Source organism: Xyrauchen texanus, chromosome 15 (genome assembly GCF_025860055.1).
Source record: "Xyrauchen texanus isolate HMW12.3.18 chromosome 15, RBS_HiC_50CHRs, whole genome shotgun sequence".
In the NCBI taxonomy this organism is placed as follows: Eukaryota; Metazoa; Chordata; class Actinopteri; order Cypriniformes; family Catostomidae; genus Xyrauchen; species Xyrauchen texanus.
In genome coordinates, this window is record NC_068290.1 from 21606264 (window position 1) to 21626044 (window position 19781).

Genomic DNA, 19781 nt, shown 5'->3' on the forward strand with positions numbered 1-19781 from the left:
GGTCCTTAAATGGGAACCAAATGTCCACCCTGTGTGCTACTGGCAGTGCAAAAATACACTGAACTCTATACAGACTACACACAGTTAAATGAAATGTAAATAGCTATTTTCAGTAAAAAAAAAAAAGGGTAACAAAAGACAAATTAAAATTACGTTTATGAGAATAAGTGTGTGTGTGGTAACATATAGACTTTAACCGTTAAATGGATGATGTCACTAAGTGACTGTTAAAGAGATAGTTCACCCAAAAGTGAACATTCTGTCATCATTTAATTACCCTTGTGCTGTTCCAAACCCTTATGACTTTCTTTCTTCCATTAAAATACATAAGGAAATCTTTGGAATTATGCTAACCTCATTCACCATTCACTTTCATTGCATCTTATTTCCGTACAATGAAAGTAAATGGTGACTGAGTCTGTAAGTCACCATTTGCTGAGGAAAGCAAGTCATATGGGGTTGGAACAGCACGGGGATCAGGTAAATGATGACAGAATTATAATTTTTGATTATAATTAATCTCTTTAATATCGTGTGCGTGAGGTGCAGGCACCATGACCGTTGGCAATGCATTTGTTGAGTGCTTTGCTCTTGCGTGGAGTTGACTGTAAGGAAGTAGGGGAACTGCAAGCAATGTCTTCTTCGTCTTCCTCATCCTCTTCATAATCTACATCTTCATCATCTTTAGCACTACCAAAGTATGTCATGTTGCTGGGCAACGCAGCAGAGTCTGAGCCAATAAGAAAAGAGAAGGCAAAATGAGGGAGGATCATGCACAGAGAGAAAGAGAGAGAGAGAGAGAGAGAGAGAGAGAGAGAGAGAGAGAGAGAGCAGAAGAGAGAATAGAGCAGGACAATATGGATTTTTTCTACTTGTCCTGCCATCATTTTAACTTGCCAACCACAAAAAAATAATCAACTTTATATTTAGAGACATAATTGTATATATGCCAGAAAGAATATATTAATTGCTAATATATTATGTTAATATACAGTATATTTTTAAGTACTGTTAGATGTTAATTCTCTTTAAAAAATAATGTTACAATAATAATGTTCACAGTAATTTAGGTGTTTAACCAATAATAAGCAATAATTGCTGAAAAAAATGGCATACTGTGATTTTTATATGATTTTTCCAACAACTTTTACTGTTGCTCCCCAACTACCACAAATCTTTTGCACAATACTGACACATATTTGGTGGCATATATAAATCAGCAGAATTCACAACAACAATGTTCACTGCATCATAGAATAAAACAAATGTTATGTTTGCTAACATAAAGACTAGAGATACATCAATGTATAGGCAAAGCCTTGGTATAGCTGATAATTAGGCCTGATTATTTCCTGACAAAAGGGGGCAGAAAATGCTCCTATTGTGTGCAAAAGAAAATGTGTAGAATTACTTTGAATTGGGTTTTTTTTAAAAATTGCAATTTTTAAGCTTTGCCATGTTAGAATTTCACAAGTTGGAACTACCAAACACAACTTATTTTACCATTCACCTTAAAGCTTAACAAAACATGGAATATGATTAGTTGCTAAAGCTAAAGTGGAGGCTGCTTTAGCTAAAAAGGGACAAGCTTCACCATTCAGAATCCAGTTAATGTCAGTTAAGAATATTAAAAAATGTAAGAAATCTAACCAATTTAATGTGAGCCTAACAAGAGGCTATTAAGAATTTGGTTCTTTTAAGAATGTTAATGTGGGTTACTAATGTGCTTTTTAAGTGTTTTGTTTATATGTGAGAGACATTACTCTGAAACATGGAAGATATTTAGAAAAATAGAGAATAAAGTAGGGCTCCACAATTAATAGCAATAAAATCACGATATGAACATGTGCGATATTTTAAATAGCAGCAAGCTGCAATTTTATTTCATTTTTATTCCAACTTCTGTGTTTTTCCAAATTTCAAGTTTCATTCGCTATTCTAATGGGTTCACATCTTTTGTAAACTGACAATATCTCACCAATCATAATCAGTGTTGGGTAATTTACAAAAGTAATCCACTACAAATTACTAACTACTTCTCTAACATTTTAATCAGATTACTTTACTAATTAATTACTTAATTGAAAAAATAATCACCAAGTATTTACTTGTAAAAGTTACTTTCTAAAACACTAAATATTTTCTCCTTGTTCATTGTTGAACACCCTTCAGCTGTCACAGAAACGCAAACAGAAATGCATATCAACATACGAGTTCAAATTTTTAAAATGTATTACACATAAATATTTTTTTTATATTTGTAACCCAAGTAATGTACTTAAAAGTAATTACTTTCATTGAAAATCAGTAACTGTAATCTGATTACAAGAGTTGCATTAAACGACTTTTGCATTAAACGACTTTTTGTGCTTGAAAGTAATTCGATTACAGCAAATTACACTCAGCACTGATCTTAATGCAGTGCAAAAACAGAATACATATCGAGAAGGTGAATAAAGAAGAAAAACAAAAAAGGCACAAAGAAATAACCGACTCTTGTAATTTATACAAAGACACTTAAATACATTTTTGAAAGTAAAATGTGTGAATTAAGAAAAACATTTGCCAAATTCTCAATTCAAATCGTAAAACCTATCTTCTTGTACATATTGCACAGCCCTAGAATACAGTTATTAAATTTATTTCAAAGCTGTTATTTTCAATGATTTGAAACAATTTAGCATAAAAAAGCACAACCACCAAATCTGTATAGGCAAATGTTCTAAATTGTGTCAGTGCATCCCTAATAAAAACACCATGAGTGTAAAATAGTGTCAACACAGCACTGGCCGATACGATAATTTGTCCCGTCAACAGACCCAAAACTCTCTTGATGAGCCCTGCAAATACAGTAGTAATGGCCAACAGATGAGACAGAAATAGACCTCTGCATGCCTCAGTCTCCCCCATATCTCTCTTTTATAAAATCCTGATTGCCCTTAATCTGTCAAATGTGAGAAGTTTCAGTGCTCTATGTTTCTCACAATCTTTCCCTGGGGAAAGAGGGCCCAATAATGTAATTAGTAACTAATAATAACTTCCTAAAATTCTACACCAAGTATCCACTGCATCAAGATACTGATGCGCAAATTGGTGTAAGTGAGCATTTATATTCCTGTGCAAAGCTCCATATCCTGTTTAACAACACTGTTCCAGGCAGCACTGCGTGAGAGAGAGAGCAAATAATTGTTGATATGTCAGAGTGGCCAAGTCCAGAGCTTATCAAGCATGCTACTGATCCTCACTGAAGGGTCCAGTGCTCACAATGGAGTACCTGTTCACAAGCTTTATTCCACAGTGCCTCAGCACCAGTCACTGGGTCCTTGGTGCTTGCATGTGTTGTAGCATGTGATTGTGTGCATGTGCCAGAGAGAATGCGTGTGTGTGTGTGTGTGTGTGTGTGTGTGTGTGTGCGCACATGGGGTGGGGGGTGGTGTGGAACGAGGCCACCTAGTGAGAGAGGAATGGAGAGAGGAGAGGTTGTCTGGCTGCTTTTCAACCAATCCGCTTCCCCTAAAACTAATTTGTTAATCTGAATAGACCACAATAACCAATAGTGTGTTAAATGAATACTGCTACCTGCTCACATTCATTTGGAATCAATATAAATGATCTAAGTGAAACCTAATTAGATGCTGATTATGGATGAAGAGCTATAATTTCCAGGTGGAAGGAGAGCTGGGCTGAATGGTGAAAGAAAGGATCTCTGGGCCACCAATTTACAGGGAACGGCTCTTTAAGCCAGTCCTCTATCATCAATGGCTTTAATAAGCACTCCTGGGGGCTTGGAGTTTCTGGCTATTGTCCACAACTCAAAAGAGGTAACTGAATGATTCTTCGATGTGCTCTGATAATGCCTAGGTCTTATGGGGGTTTAGAAGAGCCAATTCAAATATGAATATTAATGAACGTGCAGTGATTTTTTGCATAATACTACACTACACAGTAATACTAATGATGATCTGATATGATGAAACGGTAACACTTTATAATGAGTTTGACACTTGTGTTCCAATGAAGTAATAATGAACAACACTTTTACAGCATTTATTAATATGCTATTAAGAATGTTAATTTCTTCTGTAAGAATACATTAGATACATTTCACAATAAGGTTGTATTTGTTAACATTAGTTAATGCATTCTGAACATACAATAAACAATAGTATATTTAGAATTGAACATGAACCAAGATGAATAAATACTGTAAAAGTATTGTTCATTGTTAGTTCATTATACCTACTGCATTACCAAATGTTCACAAATACAACCTTTTTGTAAAGTGTAACTGTACATTTTGTATATTGTACAAGTTGTATATTTTAACATTAGTTAATGTGTTATGAACTAACAGTGAACAATATTATATTTATAAACTAACATTAACCAAGATTAATAAAACATTATTGTTCCTTATAAGTCCACTATATACATACAACCTTATTGTATTGTTATTCAACTAAAATTTTCATCAATTAACATTCATTATGCACAATGTAGCGGAAAGATTTCAGTGTTTCGAGGCTCTGAATAAAAGTATCTTAATATGTTTTGAAGGAGTAGCAACATTATGACACCTGACATCCTCTAAATTGAAATCTTTCATTGAGACTGCTTGAGGGTCTGAGTTTAAAAGCCAAATCTGTTTTTATGTCTGTCCCTCGTGGGCTGATGGTGAATGAGTGAGTGATTCAGAGAGAGAGAGAGCAAGAGAGGGAGGGATTTCAGTCCTTTTACTTGGTTGATAGATAAGACTTCCACTTTAATCAGGTGTAAGTGAGTGAGTATATTGACATTTTGAGTGTATAGAATACACCTGATTTGAATGCCATGATTTAACGTACACATTTATGAGACACAACTGAGAGAGACATATTATTTGATCATATTAATTAGAAGTAATTTTTGAATTGTGTCTTCAAAGGGATAGTTTGCCCAACAATGAACATTCTCTCATCATTTACTCAATTTCATGCCTTCCCAGATGTGTTTGACTTTCTTCTGCTGAACACAAACAAAGATTTTTAGAAGAATTTCATTTTTGGGTGAACTAATAATATACCTTAATAGGGATATGCAGAATGACATATTTTTTAAATCAACTAGTTGTTGGGTTGTCTTAACGTCAAGTTGAGTAACTGGTCTTAAGGAAGCGCTGTATAATTATGCTGATTTCGGGTTCATCTTAACGTGCATTATTGCGTTATCATAACAGGAACAAACCTTAGTACACAAGGGGTCGATAAAGTTACCTTCAAAAGTCTATGTCATTAAACTAGATGTTTTATTATTCAGGCAAGTTGCTAAAATATATTAAATATAACTAAATAAACATTCTCTTCAAACTGTTGCTACACCATAACAGTAGTTTGGCTTGAAAGATAAAACTCACATAGAAGCGGACAGTTAACACACTAATCGCACTACAGCCCCCCTATTAGCAACATTGAGAATGCAACGAATACTTATGTTGTGTTATGAATTGCGGTCTGACACATTTTGAACTGCAACAAGGCATAAAATCGAGCTTATGTAGCTAGAAGCTTCTGCGTTTATGTACTTGTGTAGAGTATGTTTCAGCCTTTAGGTAGCGTTTCCATAAACATTTTTCAAATGGGATAAATTTAAAGCCATAACTTCTCAGAGAGGGTTTTACAGTGCAAACGGTCTTAAAGCTAAAGCACAGCATGTTAATTAAAGTACTAAACGTTTTTAAAACCTCACTAATCGACAAGTTGATTTTTGGACATATAGTCAGCCACCTAACCTTAAACAAAGCAGTATTGATATTATCAACAGATTCATGCACACTATAAAATAGGATTTTGAAGCCAACATTGCCATCTGAATTATGGCTGATGACATACATTAAATCAGTCATGACATATGTGACACCAAGTGCTCTGGTTATATTTTAGACTCCATCAACTGATCCACAATGCAGCTCTCAGTACTAACCCAATATTAAAGAGAGATTCACATGATGATGGGGACGAATGATACTGGGGAAAAATGTTCTCATTTACATTCTTTATGTCTGAAAATCCATTAGCCCATTTTGCCCTCAGCCAAGAGTCCATGGCAAATCTAATCAGTCATTTTCCTGTCTTTACACAGCCATGTGTGTGCCAGAAAGAAGAGAGAGAATAAGACAACGTTAAGGGATAGTCCACCCAAACGTTTTATTTCCAGTGCGGTCCTTTATTACTTCCTTTCATTGGAATACAAAAGGAGATAAAATGTTAGGGACTGACAACCTCGGTCACTATTCACTTTCATTGCATCTTTTTCCATACAATGAAAGTGAATGGTGACTGAGGCTGCATCCCTAACATTCTGTCCAACATCTCCCTTTGTTTCTTTCTACAGAAGAAAGTAATACGGGTACCTAATGGCATGAGGGTGAATAAATGACAACAGACTTTCCTTTCTTTCTTTTTTCCCCCCAGATGAACTGTTCCTTTAACAATCTTCAAAGGAGATTGTGAAGTGCAAGAGTATGGGCAAGAGGGAATAAAAGAGAGTATGAAGTTAACTCAATTTCTGCCCTCTAAGTTTGTTCAGCTTTAGACTGCCAGTGAAAGATGAGAAGAAATATATGATGAGGGACTGAAGCAGAACGTCGGCACATCACTTATAGCTGTCATCCATCTAGATTGTAGAAATATTATCAGTGGTGCTGATCTCTCTCTCTCTCTCTCTCTCTCTCTCTCTCTCCCAACGTATACTGCACATACATATGCAACCCAATTAAGACTAAACCGACTTGAAATATGCCGTTTGCTCGACAGATGTTCAGATAAACACATCAGCGTCCTCTGCGGTACCTGGAATTTTGGGGATTTGTGGATCTTCCTGTCTTTCAGGAGAAAACAACAAGCAATCTGCATCCATATGGCAGACTCCTGTATAAATAGGAGTTTATACTGTAGAGCTGTTCAGCTTGTAGTCCTAAAACCTCGGAAGAAAATTAGTATTTTCAACCTATGGGTTTGATCACATTTTCAATGGGTTTTAGAGTATATGTCATTTAAAAAAACAAAATGTAAAAGTCACTTCAAGTAATGTCTACCACAAATCTTATTCTACTATAAACCGAAAGGCAATTCCTGAGGGAACCCATGACATATTAGCCTTCCAGGTAGGTCTACAAATTAATGTCAAGACTGAACAGCTCTGTATCTCTCTGGAATACTGGATTCTGACTGGTCAATATTTTTGTCTAATTGAGCATTGTCCCAGGCAAGCAATTTCCTACATAGGCCCCTCCAAACCTAAAACAATGTCAACGTAAATCAATATTTCATGTCCATTTATTTCTTTATTTGATTTGTTGCCTTGCTATAACTGATGGGGGTCCTGATCACCCTGTCAGGTTTAGTTTTGCAATACTGACCTGCTGATCGTAAACTATCCCTTACAAATTACCTCCATTGATAATGTACTAACAATAATAAGGGTAACAATTGGCATTAAGTTGAAAATGTACTGACTGAGAAATGATCTTCAGAGGTTAGACATATCTTTAACACCAGTGTGATCAGAAGAGCCACAAAAACAAGATATGGTCAGCGAAGGCTTTGTGTTTGTGATGGCAAATATACATTAGTGTATCTGAAAAGGAAAGCGAGGCAGAGAAAAATAGATTTCAAGAAAGAAAAAATGATTGGGGTTTAGAATAAGCACAGATCTGGAGTTGAGGTAAAGACTGAGGTTTAAGCAGAGTGCCGTGGGACAGACTTTAACTCTAATGTACACTGGGAAATCATCCAAGACACAAATACTGTAAATAACGGCAGCACACATGAGAGTCACACAAACGTTTGCCAATAATAACTGAGACTCCCAGATGAGAGTTGAATGTGTGCTGAATGTGAATCAGTATACATTTTAAAAATCGAGTGAGTGAGAAAGATTGAGAGAACATGAAGAAGACAAAGAGAGATTGATTGGACACACCTCTTAGACAGAGAAAGGTGAGGAAGTCTTCAGTTTTGGGTTTGCGTTTAGTGAGATGGTTGAGCAGGGCAGGAGGGCTCGGGGGCATGGCTTCCAGCACTTTCAGCGGGGTAGCATTGGGAGAACAGGGATGAGACTGTGCAAACTTCCTCTGAGCCTGCAGCCTTGGTCTGGTGAGAGAAAGTTAACAAAATGGAACAAATCATCAACTCTTAATTGTAAAGAAAATAATTATTCTTAACCACAATTTTAAAGTGTAGATTTCTTTGCTTTTCTAAACGGTGTACTTTAAAGGAATAGTTATCTTAAAAATGAATATTCCGTCATCATTTACATACCCTTGTGTCTTTTTTAAAACACATATTACTTTAAGTCTATGAAACACAATAGTAGTTATTTACAGTAGAATGTCCAAATGTGTCTTTTCCATTCAATGAAAGTGAATGGTGACCACAAGCAAGTTTTTTTGTGAATACTGATCATGTTTACATGCACTTAAGAAAATAGTTTATTCCAGGGGTTTTGCATTAAGCGTCATTCTTAAACGTCAAGGCAATTTCCTTACACTGCATAAGCGATTAAGAGAAAGTGGTTTAACACACCTGGGTGTCTCCCAGAGAACGTGGCTTAATGTGGCCATGTAAACACAAACAGCATTCTAACAGGTTTTTGAGGAGTGCACATGTGCGTGAACAGACCAGATAACAAACGTCATGGGAAGGACAACAACAAGTAAACATTTCTGGGAGTACAATGGGAAAAGCACATACTTCCACGGTTATGTCACTCTGTCAGTCTGGGTTTTTGTCACCTGTTGCGTGATGTAGTTTTGTTTAGTGTGAGACTGTGTGGCATCGCTTTGTTTGGCGTTGCTATGTATTCTCTCCTCTTGTATGTTGGCATTGGCGAATATTGCCTTATTGTCTTGGCGTAGTGCGGTCATGCCATTCGGGTGTTTTATTGTCTTGTGCGAGCATGTGGCTATGTTTTGTTTCTGTATCGCCGCGTATCTCTCTGTCTTACGTCATACCCCGCCTCCTTGTTAGCCCATTATTAGTTTATAAGTCACACCTCCCCTGTCTTGTTAACCTCTTAATTTCTCTTCTTTAGTCTCCTCATGTTTGCTGTCCAGTGCAAATTCATCTTGTTTCCAGTCTTGTGATCTAGTTCGTCCTGTGTGTGTTTTTGGTCATTCCTTGTTGGTCCTGTTCCACTACCTTGTTCCTGTTCGGTCCGGTCAGTCCCGTGCCCCTTTTACCTTCTTCCCCAACCCGGATTGCTTTGTTGTTTTTCCCCCAAAAGGGTTGTTTATGTTTGAGTTTCCTCCTTGTGGGAGTTTTAGTAACTTTTTTTAAAATTAATAAATTCATTTATTTTAACTCTGCGTTTGGGTACTGAGACTCTACATTCCTGATACATACACTATAAACGATACCCATTTATACACATGCTCTAAAACAGTGAGAGTGTAACGGGGCCAGGGGCGAAAATTTCATCAAAATGTTGGGGGGACAATAAACATAACAATTCTCAAGAGCAATTTTTGAAGGGGACACCAAGGGATTATTTGTTGTTGCCCTGTTTGCATTTGTATTATTTTATTTCTTAAACAATTATTTTAAGAATATATCATTATATTATTTACAATACACATATTTTAATGATATTTTAGGGGGGGACAACCCTTAGAATTCCACCTATGAACGGGTCTGTGGTGCTCAAGTGGTTGGTGTTCTACCACTGAGCTAACTACCCGATAGTTGAACCCAAGAGCAGAAGAGCAAAGATATAATATAGGGTAAAAAAAGGGTAAGCCGAGCTTCCACAAAAACTGAGAAACAAAAGAGACACGAGGGTCAAAAAGTACAAATAAACTGGGTAAGCTGAGCTTCCACAAAAACTGAGAAATAAAAGAGACACAAGGGTCAATAAATACAACAGGGAAAAGACTTATCTGAGAACTGGTCACGGGAGGAACATGGAACAAAAGCTCAAGACTGAACACAAAGTGGAGAAACAAACAGACTTATATAGGGTGAAACACAGGTGAAGGGAATGAGGGTTGATGAGTGGATGGTTGAAGCGGGTTAGTGGTGTCGGTGCCATCTGCAGGAGTGGAGAGGAGCATTGCATGGGAGGGCCAGGGGGAACACCCTCTGCTGGTCTGGAGGAGAACAGCACCCGAAGAGGAGATCCCTTACAGGAGTCCCTCCCCTAGGAACGGCTCCTGATCTTCTCCAGTCAGTTCCTTCGGGATTGGTGGAACTCCGCGATGAGGGAGGGATTGAGGATGTCTCGAACGGAGACCCAGGTCCACTCCTCCGGGCCGTAGCCCTTCCAGTCCACCAAATATTGGGTTGTCCGCCGGACCTGGCGAGAATCAGAAACCATATCCTGCAGGAAACCGTGGATCCTGAAGACATGCCTCATTAATAGTTCAGCAGTTTGGTTTGCAGTGGGGAGCTTAGGGAAGGGTAAGAGGCGACAGGTTTTAGAAAATCTGTCTACCACCCAATATCATAGTTCCTCTGCACTGGGGTAAGCCGATGAGAAAAAAGGTGCACAGGTGAAGCTTATTATCATTCTTACCCCTCTGTGACAGAACAGCTCCAACCCCCACATCTGAGGCATCCACCTCCACTACGAAGGGTATCTCTGGATCAGGGAGAATAAGTATGGGGCAGATGTGAAGAGTTGCTTTAGCATGTTGAAGGCTTGGTCTGCTCTGCTGGTCCACGTAAGCTGTCCGGTTGATTTCTTGGTGAGTGAGGAGAAAGGCTCTGCAACAGAACTGAATTTTCTGATAAATCTTCTGTAGAAATTGGAGAAGCCAAGAAAGCGCTGTACCTGTTTCACAGAAGTTGGACAGGGCCAATCCAAGACTGCTCGAATCTTGCCAGGATCCATCTGGAGGCAGCCCTTGGACACGCAGAAGCCGAGGAATGAGACTGAAGGGACGTGAAATTCACTCTTCTCCAACACGAATCGTTTATGCTTAAGTAGCCGCTCAAGGACCTGCCGAACACGCTGAACGTGTTCTTGGGATTTGTTGGAGAAAATGAGAATGTCATCCAGACAGACAAACACAAATTTGTAGAGCATCTCTCTGAGGGCATCATTAATGAAGGCATGGAAGACAGCTGGGGCATTCACCAGGCCGAATGGCATTACCTGGTACTCGTAGTGGCCCGTCGAGGTGTTGAATGCGGTCTTCCACTCATCTCCCTCACGGATTCTTACAAGGTGGTAAGCATTCCTGAGGTCTAGCTTGGTGAAGATGGTGGCACCCTGCAGGATCTCAAGTGCTGTGGACATGAGGGGAAGAGGGTAGTGGTTCTTGACATTTATCCGGTTTAGACCTCGGTAGTCAATGCAGGGTCGAAGGCCGCCATCCTTCTTTTCCACAAAGAAGAATCCGGCTCCTGCAGGCGAGGTGGAGGGGCAGATGAACCCACTATCCAGAGACTCCTTGAGATACTTCTCCATGGCTAATCTCTCAGGTCCAGAGAGGGAATAGAGTCTACAACGGGGTGGGCAGGTACTGGGAAGCAGCTCGATAGCGCAATCATAAGGTCTATGAGGGGCAGTGAGGCAGCTCTGTCCTTACTGAAAACTTCGAGGAGGTCTGCATACTCCGGGGGTACTCGGGATAACTCGGGAAGAGGGGTTACAGACCTGGGTTTGTCCGGCTCCATCTCGAGAGGAGCCAAGACTTCCGTGGACAGGGTCTCGGGAGCAGAGGTATAGTTCCACCTGGAGCTATCTGGAGAGGGTCTTGGGAATGCTCCTAGTGGATCTGGGACACAGCAGAAGGTGGAATCAGAGACACGGCAGTTGGTTCCCCATGTTCAAACAACCCCTCGGGACCAGTCAATGTGAGGGTTGTGTGCTTTCAGCCACAGGAAGCCGAGGATTAGAGGAGGCTTAGGAGAGTGAATAAAAAGGAACTGAATCTGTTCCTGGTGTTGCCCCACACTTAGCTGGAGAGGCAGGGTACATTGACCAACCTGTCCGAACCCAGAGGGCTGCCATCCACTGCTGTAATAAGTAGTCTAGGTAGGGTAACAGACTGTATAGAGAGGCTCCTGGCCAACTCAAAATCCATAAAGTTTCCGGCGGCCCCAGAATCTACAAAGGCACTAACCAGATGATGCCGAGTACCGTGGGTAAGGGTGGCGTGGAAGGTCAAACCAGCGGTCGCCGAGCAGGGGATGGTTCCTACTCTCGTCCTGGCTCCCCTCCTCCTGGACGAGAGTTGGCTTTTTCCAACAATACAGGGCATGCAGAGCGAAAATGGCCTGACCTGCCACAATAGAGACAGCATCTCTCCCTCATCCGTCCGTTGCGCTCTGCCTGGGAAATCCTGGTTCTACCTAGCTGCGTGGGTTCCTCGGAGTCGCTAGGGAACGAAGGCAGTTTAATGGGGTTAGCAGACTCCCGCAATCTGAACTCCTGCTGTCACTCCTGTTGGCGTTCTCGAAGGCAATGGTCTACCCGAATGGCCAGATCAATGAGTGAAGAACCCTCTACACCTCTCAGGGCTGCCATCGAATCGTTCAGGGGCTGGTAGCCTGGGCTCAGATGGTAAAGAAGGTGTCGGTCTTGGGGAAGCATCAGTAGAGTGGTCTCGGGATCAAGTGGCTTGGGACTGGCGACTCAGAAGGTGAAGGATCTCTGATAAGGCCTGGTCATGCCTCTGAATGGTCGCAGCTTGGCTTGAGAGGGCTGACAGAATACATTCGAGGCTAGATGAAGACTCTTCCGCTGGGCTCGCTTCCATGGTTCAGTCTTGCTGTAACGGGGCTGCCGTAGGCAGTGATCGAACCCGGGTCTGTGGTGCTCAAGTGTTTGGTGTTCTACCACCAAAAAATATGATCTTTTAATAATGGAGATAATCAGAGTACAAATAAACAGGGTAAGCCGAGCTTCCACAAAAACTGAGAAACAAAAGAGACACAAGGGTCAAAAAGTACAAATAAACTGGGTAAGCCGAGCTTCCATATAAACTGAGAAATAAAAGAGACACAAGGGTCAATAAATGGTTTATTTGTCAGTTTGGTCTGACAAATAAAACCTCAGCAAAAAGTCTGACTGCACGAGTAATTTTTCACTCTTTCCCTGTTGAAAAGACCAGCATACTTGGTCACCAGCATACATTTTGGATGTTGGTCCCCAGTATGGAATGGAGGTCTCCATCAAATAGCTTAACCAGCAAGACTTCCTTGGTCGACTAGCTTCACCAGTCAGATTTTGCTAGTAAACAGGCTATACTAGTCTGGTCCACCAGCTAGACCAACACTAAACCAACGCTACATTGTTAGTCTTTTTGGCAGTGTTCTATAGTAATTTATCAATATAAATCTTACAGAGAGGGGTATAGTATTATTAATTATAATATCTAATTTAAAAGGATAGTTCACTCAAAAATGTATTCACCCTCAAACAAAGATTTTAAGAAGAACATCTCAGCTCTGTGGGTCCTTTCAATGCAAGTGAATGGTGACCAGACTTTTTAATTTTCAAAAAAGAAGATAAAGTCATCATAAAATTAATCCATAAGGCTCCAGTGGTTACTCCATGTCTTCTGAATTATTACTTGCCATCTTGCCATTACAGTCTCTAGGCATGATCATGATTTCATGCTTGATTACACTTCCTAGTGCTTGGCATGCACAGAGTAGTTGCCACAATAGGAAGTGATGATTGCCAGGGAGACTGCTATCATGATATAGAGTGAAAAAGGAGTTATATTTTGGTCTGTCCTCACCCAAAACCAACCGGATCGCTTCAGAATACATTGATTAAACCACTGGAGTCATATGGATTACTTTTATGCTTACTTAATCTGCTTTTTGGAGCTTTAAATGCCTGATCACCATTCACCTGTATTGTATGGAGCTACAGAGCAGAGATATTCTTCTAAAAATCTTTGTTTGTGTTCTGCAAAAGAAAGTCATACACATCTGGGATGTCATGAGGGTGAGTAAATGATGAGAGAATTTTCATTATTGGGTGAACTAACCATTTTAGTGATGCCTTGACCTATTTTTAAACCTGTTATTTTCTTGATTTTTAAAGTACATGCCATATACAACCAGCACACTTTCTAAGCACTCATTCAGGATGACAAATTAACACCATATACTGAGCTAGAAATCTTTAACATCTAAGAAAAAGTAAGTAGCCTCACCTCTTCCTGACAGGCTCCCCTATTGAGTACTCATGGCTGCAGTCTTTGCTCTGAGCTGCATGTTGCGTCCTCTCTGACTTACAGCTCCCAGCAAACAGCCCAGATTTAGCTCCCAAACTATTCAAATTACCATTCACAAAGGAGCCTGTGAAAGAAGATGTGATTACATTTACGCAATAGGCATATACACATGTGTACAGAAGAAAGAAAGAAATCCTCCTCCATAATTTTTCCTTTAACATGTATGACAAAGTTGTTTGGTACATTTTTAAGAGTACACAAGCATAAAGATGGCTTCAAGGCTAAACACATATAGACATGAACTAAAAACCACAAAACGTTTTGTAAGCAAGAGCCACAAGCCTTTTTGCCTTGACAGTGTCCTGCTATGCTGAAACCTTATATTATATAAAATACAAAGCATTTGTCTTTCATCTTCCATGTCCTATAAACTTGAGAATAATAATAGCAAATCTATCATCGGGACTCTATAAGAAACATTAACAAATTAAGTCAGTAAGCACAGCAATCAATAACCGCACAGGATGATATGTCATCTGTGGCAGACAAACATTTTCTAGAATTCTGGCTGTGTCTTTTAATTACAGAGAATGCACAAGATTCTCTGTATAGAAGTCTTCAGAAAAGATATGCTTATAATTTTCAATCAAATTCAAAACAATCCTTAAGTGTGAGCTACTGAATGCATATATAGTATGTGAGCTCATGAGGTGTTCTATCATGCCCTTCACATTCTAGATGTAGTGCACGATACAAAGGCAGGCAGGTCACTGAGTTCACCACATTAGAGTGCAGTGATTTAAGCAGTGAAAGCGCTGCACAGCCCCGGCAAATGAAACCCATACAGAGAGGGCATTATTCAGGGCATAATTTCCTTTGCTCACACATTTTCAGTGCAATCATGGCAGAACAATATTAATCCTAATGGATCATTGAGAGGCTGGGGAAATAAAGAAATGTCCCACAGTGCCATGTAGCTCTCTGAGTGACACAGCTGGCTGCGACCCCATGAGCTCAGTGTCTGAGGTAAAAATAAATCATCAAATACAGTGCCAATGCCAAGGCACTTTAAAAATAGCTCATGAGAAACTTACTCAACAGAATAACTACACTTTTAATAGTTAAAGGCACAGTTCACCCCCAAAAATGTAATTTCTCATTATTTACTCACCCTTAAGCCATCCGAAATGTGTTTGACATTCTTTCTTCTGCAGAACACGAATGAAGATTTTAAGAAGAATATTTCAGCCCTGTTGATCCATACAATGCAAGTGAAGGGTGGCCAGAACTTTGAATCTTCAAAAATCACATAAAATCAGCATAAAAGTAATCCATATGACGCCAGTGGTTAAATCCATATCTTCAGTGGTTAAACAGATCAATATACAAGTAATTTTTTACTATCAATCTCAATCTTTGATCAGTAGATGGCGATATGAACGAAGAATGCGAACTGCCAAAAAACAAAAGAAGATGAATGTAAAAGTGAAAGTGGAGATTTATGGTACAAAATGACTTAAATATTGATCTGTTTCTCACCCACACCAATCATATCGCTTCTCAAGATTTCGAAGATTTTGAAGATGGACTTAACCACTGGAGTCTTAAGGATAACTTTTATGCTGACTTATGTGATATTTGGAGCTTCAAAGTTCTGGTCACCATTCACTTGCATTGTATGGACCGACAGAGCTGAAATATTCTTCTAAAAATCTTTGTTTGTTTTCTGCAGAAGCAAGAAAATCATACACATCTGGGATAGCATGAGAGCGAGTAAACGATGTGAGAATGTTCATTTTTGGGTGAACTATTCCTTTAACATGCTAAGGATATGGTGCCCTAGCAATTGAGATCAAAATATTCAATGCTGTTTTTTTCTCTAAAATAAGAATGTACCGTACCCATCCATATACCTATAAACAGGCTCTAATGGTGGGCATGGTTGCAGCTAAGAAGTTAATACTTTTAAAGTGGAAGTTGTTTATTATAGTTGTTTTAAGAGGTGATTGAAATAGATGGTCTTTATCATTCAAATAAATCAACTGATTTGTAGAGAGCATAGCTCACAGAAACTATTTGAATCTACAGTATATGGGGACATCTCGTGGATTGTTAAGAAAAAGTATTAATAAAGTAATGTTTTGTTAACTTTTTACCCCTTTTCCTCCACTGGGTAAATAATAAATATAAATGATTATATCAAAGTGCACTAATTATCTCCATATAAGATCTCAACTTAACACCTCAAGTGGCATCTCAAGCAGTCCTTCTCGCGTATTTTTGATATATCATAACAAAACTTAAAGGCCACATACTCACTACAAAGTTTCGGAAGTGACAACCACATTTAAATGCGGAAGTAAATCCCTAAATTTTCATTCCATGTGTGTACGATACAGGACGGATTCCTGCAATTGAGATAATTGACAAGTGATCACAATAGCAATGCTGCAGCATCTCGTGCTTGTGAAACATGAATGCCACCAGTTTAATCCATTTTGTGTATCGCTGCATTTTGTTTATGCAGATCTAAATGGCTGTTGTTAAACAGCGTGCACTCTCTGGACTATATTGTAAGGGATACCCTGAGACCACAGGGCTGATGAGAGAAACTACAGATGAGTGAGACAGTCTGGAATATATGATTGAATGAAGACACATACCTCTGTTTGTGTGATTTGCACCAGAAGACAGACACATCTCACACGCCATCACTTCATTAACAACTAGTTGTTCAGTTCAGTTCAGTTCCGTACACACTGCGAGGTATTTTTGAAAATGCGGTGGTCTACCAGTACTTGAATTTTTCAGGAGTTCATTCGGTAGTAAAATGCGGTTGTCACTCCCATATTTTATCAAACAATTAGTGTACAGTAAAGGTTTAATCACTAAAAGTTGTACTGACAACTGAATTTAGCTGCAGTGTGTACATGGCCAAAAGGTATAATAATCAAAACATACCACATATCATCTAAAGGGTTTCAGAGTGCCAAAGTGAGTTCTTTGCTACAGCTGTTCTTAAGGTCAGCATTCTTCAATAGTCTAAAGCACTAAAGCCACTGCCCTGGAGACCCACAGGGAATTTCACTGGCACCATGAAAACATCAGGCTCATTCAACCACAACATACCGCAGAACTCTAAAACTAAAATCTGTGGATGATAAAGGTATAGAGCTGATCAGTTTGCCATCATAAAACCCAGAAAACAATTAGCATTTGCAAGCCATGCAGGTTCCCTCAGGAATTTCTAATGGGGTTTTAAAATAGCTGTTTTGGATTTATGAGTAAAATAAAGTCTGTGGTTTACCATTGCTTGAAGAGACTTTCACATTTTGTCCTACAAAAGAAATTACACACAGTCATGCACTGTAACAAATTTGTCGTTTTCACAGCATTATTACTGTATAATGATCAAATGTTTACTGTAGAACCTGTATACAGCATGTTGCTGAAGAGCTGCAAAGCATCATGGTCAAATTTCTTGGGTGGGTGATTTCTAAAGTAAATGTATTTTTCCTGTGATTCACAATACAGTAATTTTGAGCCTGATTTTGTTTTCAGCTGTAGAAACAATAACCTGTCTTTGCAGATGGTACACTTTGCGTATTTCCAACACAGATGTTTTCTAGCGTTTGATATCACACAGACAGAGGAGGACCCAACATGTTTATATCATCCATAACGTGAACAGTTACACAAATGATGGGAGTATAATGATATGCTGATGGCCACCTGCTTTTCTCCACACTATTTTTTGCAAGTGCTTACTGACAAGATTCCACACTTTCTTCAGCCTTTGACTTCAGCAAGGTAACTTTGCTCATTATTTTGCAATGCTATGCTAATTTAGCACAGTTTCTCATGTAAAGTTACCTGTGTTTAACTTTAAGAGTGCACTGGGAGAGTGAAGTAGAGAGAGGCACCCTTGTTAGTTAGTAAGCTGGTGTGCATAATATTACCAAGAAAATCTATGTGATTGTGTACATGACATTTTGATGGATTTTGTAATCTGGTGACATTTAGTTGATAACAACATCAGTTTGGAGTAGTAGTAACATTATTAGATAAAAGTTCAATTGTAATCGTGTATGCCTGCGTGTATGTGTGTGTTTGGTGCGCTATCTAGCTCTGTTTGAAGAAGCTTGTCACTCGTTTTTCTTTTGCTAGCAACTGTGAATCATGGGTTACCAAGGACTAAAGATGGCTGAGGCTAAACAAAATACAAGACTTTTTTTTCTCCCCAATTGGCATGGCCAATTCCCAATGCACTCTAGGTCCTCGTGGTGGCATAGTGACTCGCCTCAATCCGGGTGGCGGACGACGAATCTCAGTTGCCCCCACGTCTGAGACCATCAATCCACTTATCTTATCACGTGGCTTGTAGCAGAGATGGGACCAAGTCACACATGTGCAAGTCTCAAGTAAGTCTCAAGTCTTAACCTTCAAGTCTCAAGTAAGTCCCAAGTATTTTTTTCTTGGGCAAGTCAAGTCAAGTCAAGTCACAGGCTATGTCAAGTCAAGTCAAGTCAAGTCACAAGTCCAAGTCAAGTCACCTTATTATTGTAATTTTACCTGCAGAATCTGATCATAATAAAGTGAAAAGACAAGATATAAGTAACTGTCAGTAAATTACAATACTCATGTTCAGTAAAATACATCATGGAATCAAACAAAATTGTAACTTCATAAAATTATTTATTTTTCACTTCTGCCAACAGTGTTTGAAATGTTTTAAATTTTCAACATTGAGTCCATAAAACAAATAACAGCTTAACATCCAACAGACTCCTCTCTGAACACCTCCCTCTCTCTCTCTCTCTCTCTCTCTCTCAAACACAGTTACATACATTAAACTTTGTTACATTTCTCCTCTCTCTCTACACACACTCTCTCTCTCACACACTCTCTCTCACACACACACTCTCTCTCACACACACTCTCTCTCCCACACTCCCACACCCACACTCCCACACTCCCACACCCACTCACTCACTCAATCACTCACTCACTCACTCACTCACTCACTCTCGCGCTCACACACACACACTCACTCTCACGCTCTCACACTCCCACACTCCCACACCCACACTCACTCACACAGAGTATATCCATAAGCCTATTTTTGCAATGTCTGTGAGTGGGAAACGTTGAGGTACCAGCTCGCGTGAACGTCATGGCAACGTACAAAACAAAGTACCTCACGCGGGAAACACTTAACGTAAATGCGGCGTAACTAACGTAAATCAAGCAGGCTAGTATGCAGCATAAGCCACGAAGTGTTGGCGAAATAAAAAATTAATGGACAGATTTTTTTTTCCAGAAAACTTCTTGCACAAAATAAATTCAAGCACTTTCAAGGACCTGTATCTATGTATGTTTATTTTCAAGAACTTTCCAGGGCCTTGAATTTTATTTTTCAGATTCACAAACTTTCAAGGATTTCAGGACCGTGGAACCCTGCTATTATACATTAGCTAACTACCAACTAACCAGATAAAATTAACAAATTGACAAGCACTTACTGGGCAGAATGGCTCTTCAAATGGCGGATCGAAATTGGAGGTTGTCGTCTGGCTGTCCGCGATCTTAACGTTGCATGTCTTGCAAAGCG

At 39.4% G+C, this 19781-nt stretch overlaps 1 protein-coding gene across 2 annotated transcripts in view; it reads right to left on the bottom strand.

Annotated features, from left to right (window-relative positions):
- jarid2a (jumonji, AT rich interactive domain 2a) overlaps positions 1-19781 on the bottom strand; it is a 67444-nt gene that overhangs the window by 21936 nt on the left and 25727 nt on the right. The window contains exons 3-5 of one of the 2 annotated variants that reach the window (XM_052143886.1): positions 14150-14294; positions 7960-8129; positions 554-730 (exon numbers count right to left, since the gene is read on the bottom strand). In XM_052143886.1, the coding sequence (XP_051999846.1) occupies positions 554-730; positions 7960-8129; positions 14150-14294 (492 nt within the window). The remainder of the gene's footprint in view (positions 1-553; positions 731-7959; positions 8130-14149; positions 14295-19781) is intronic. The other variant, XM_052143887.1, reaches the window with a different exon arrangement.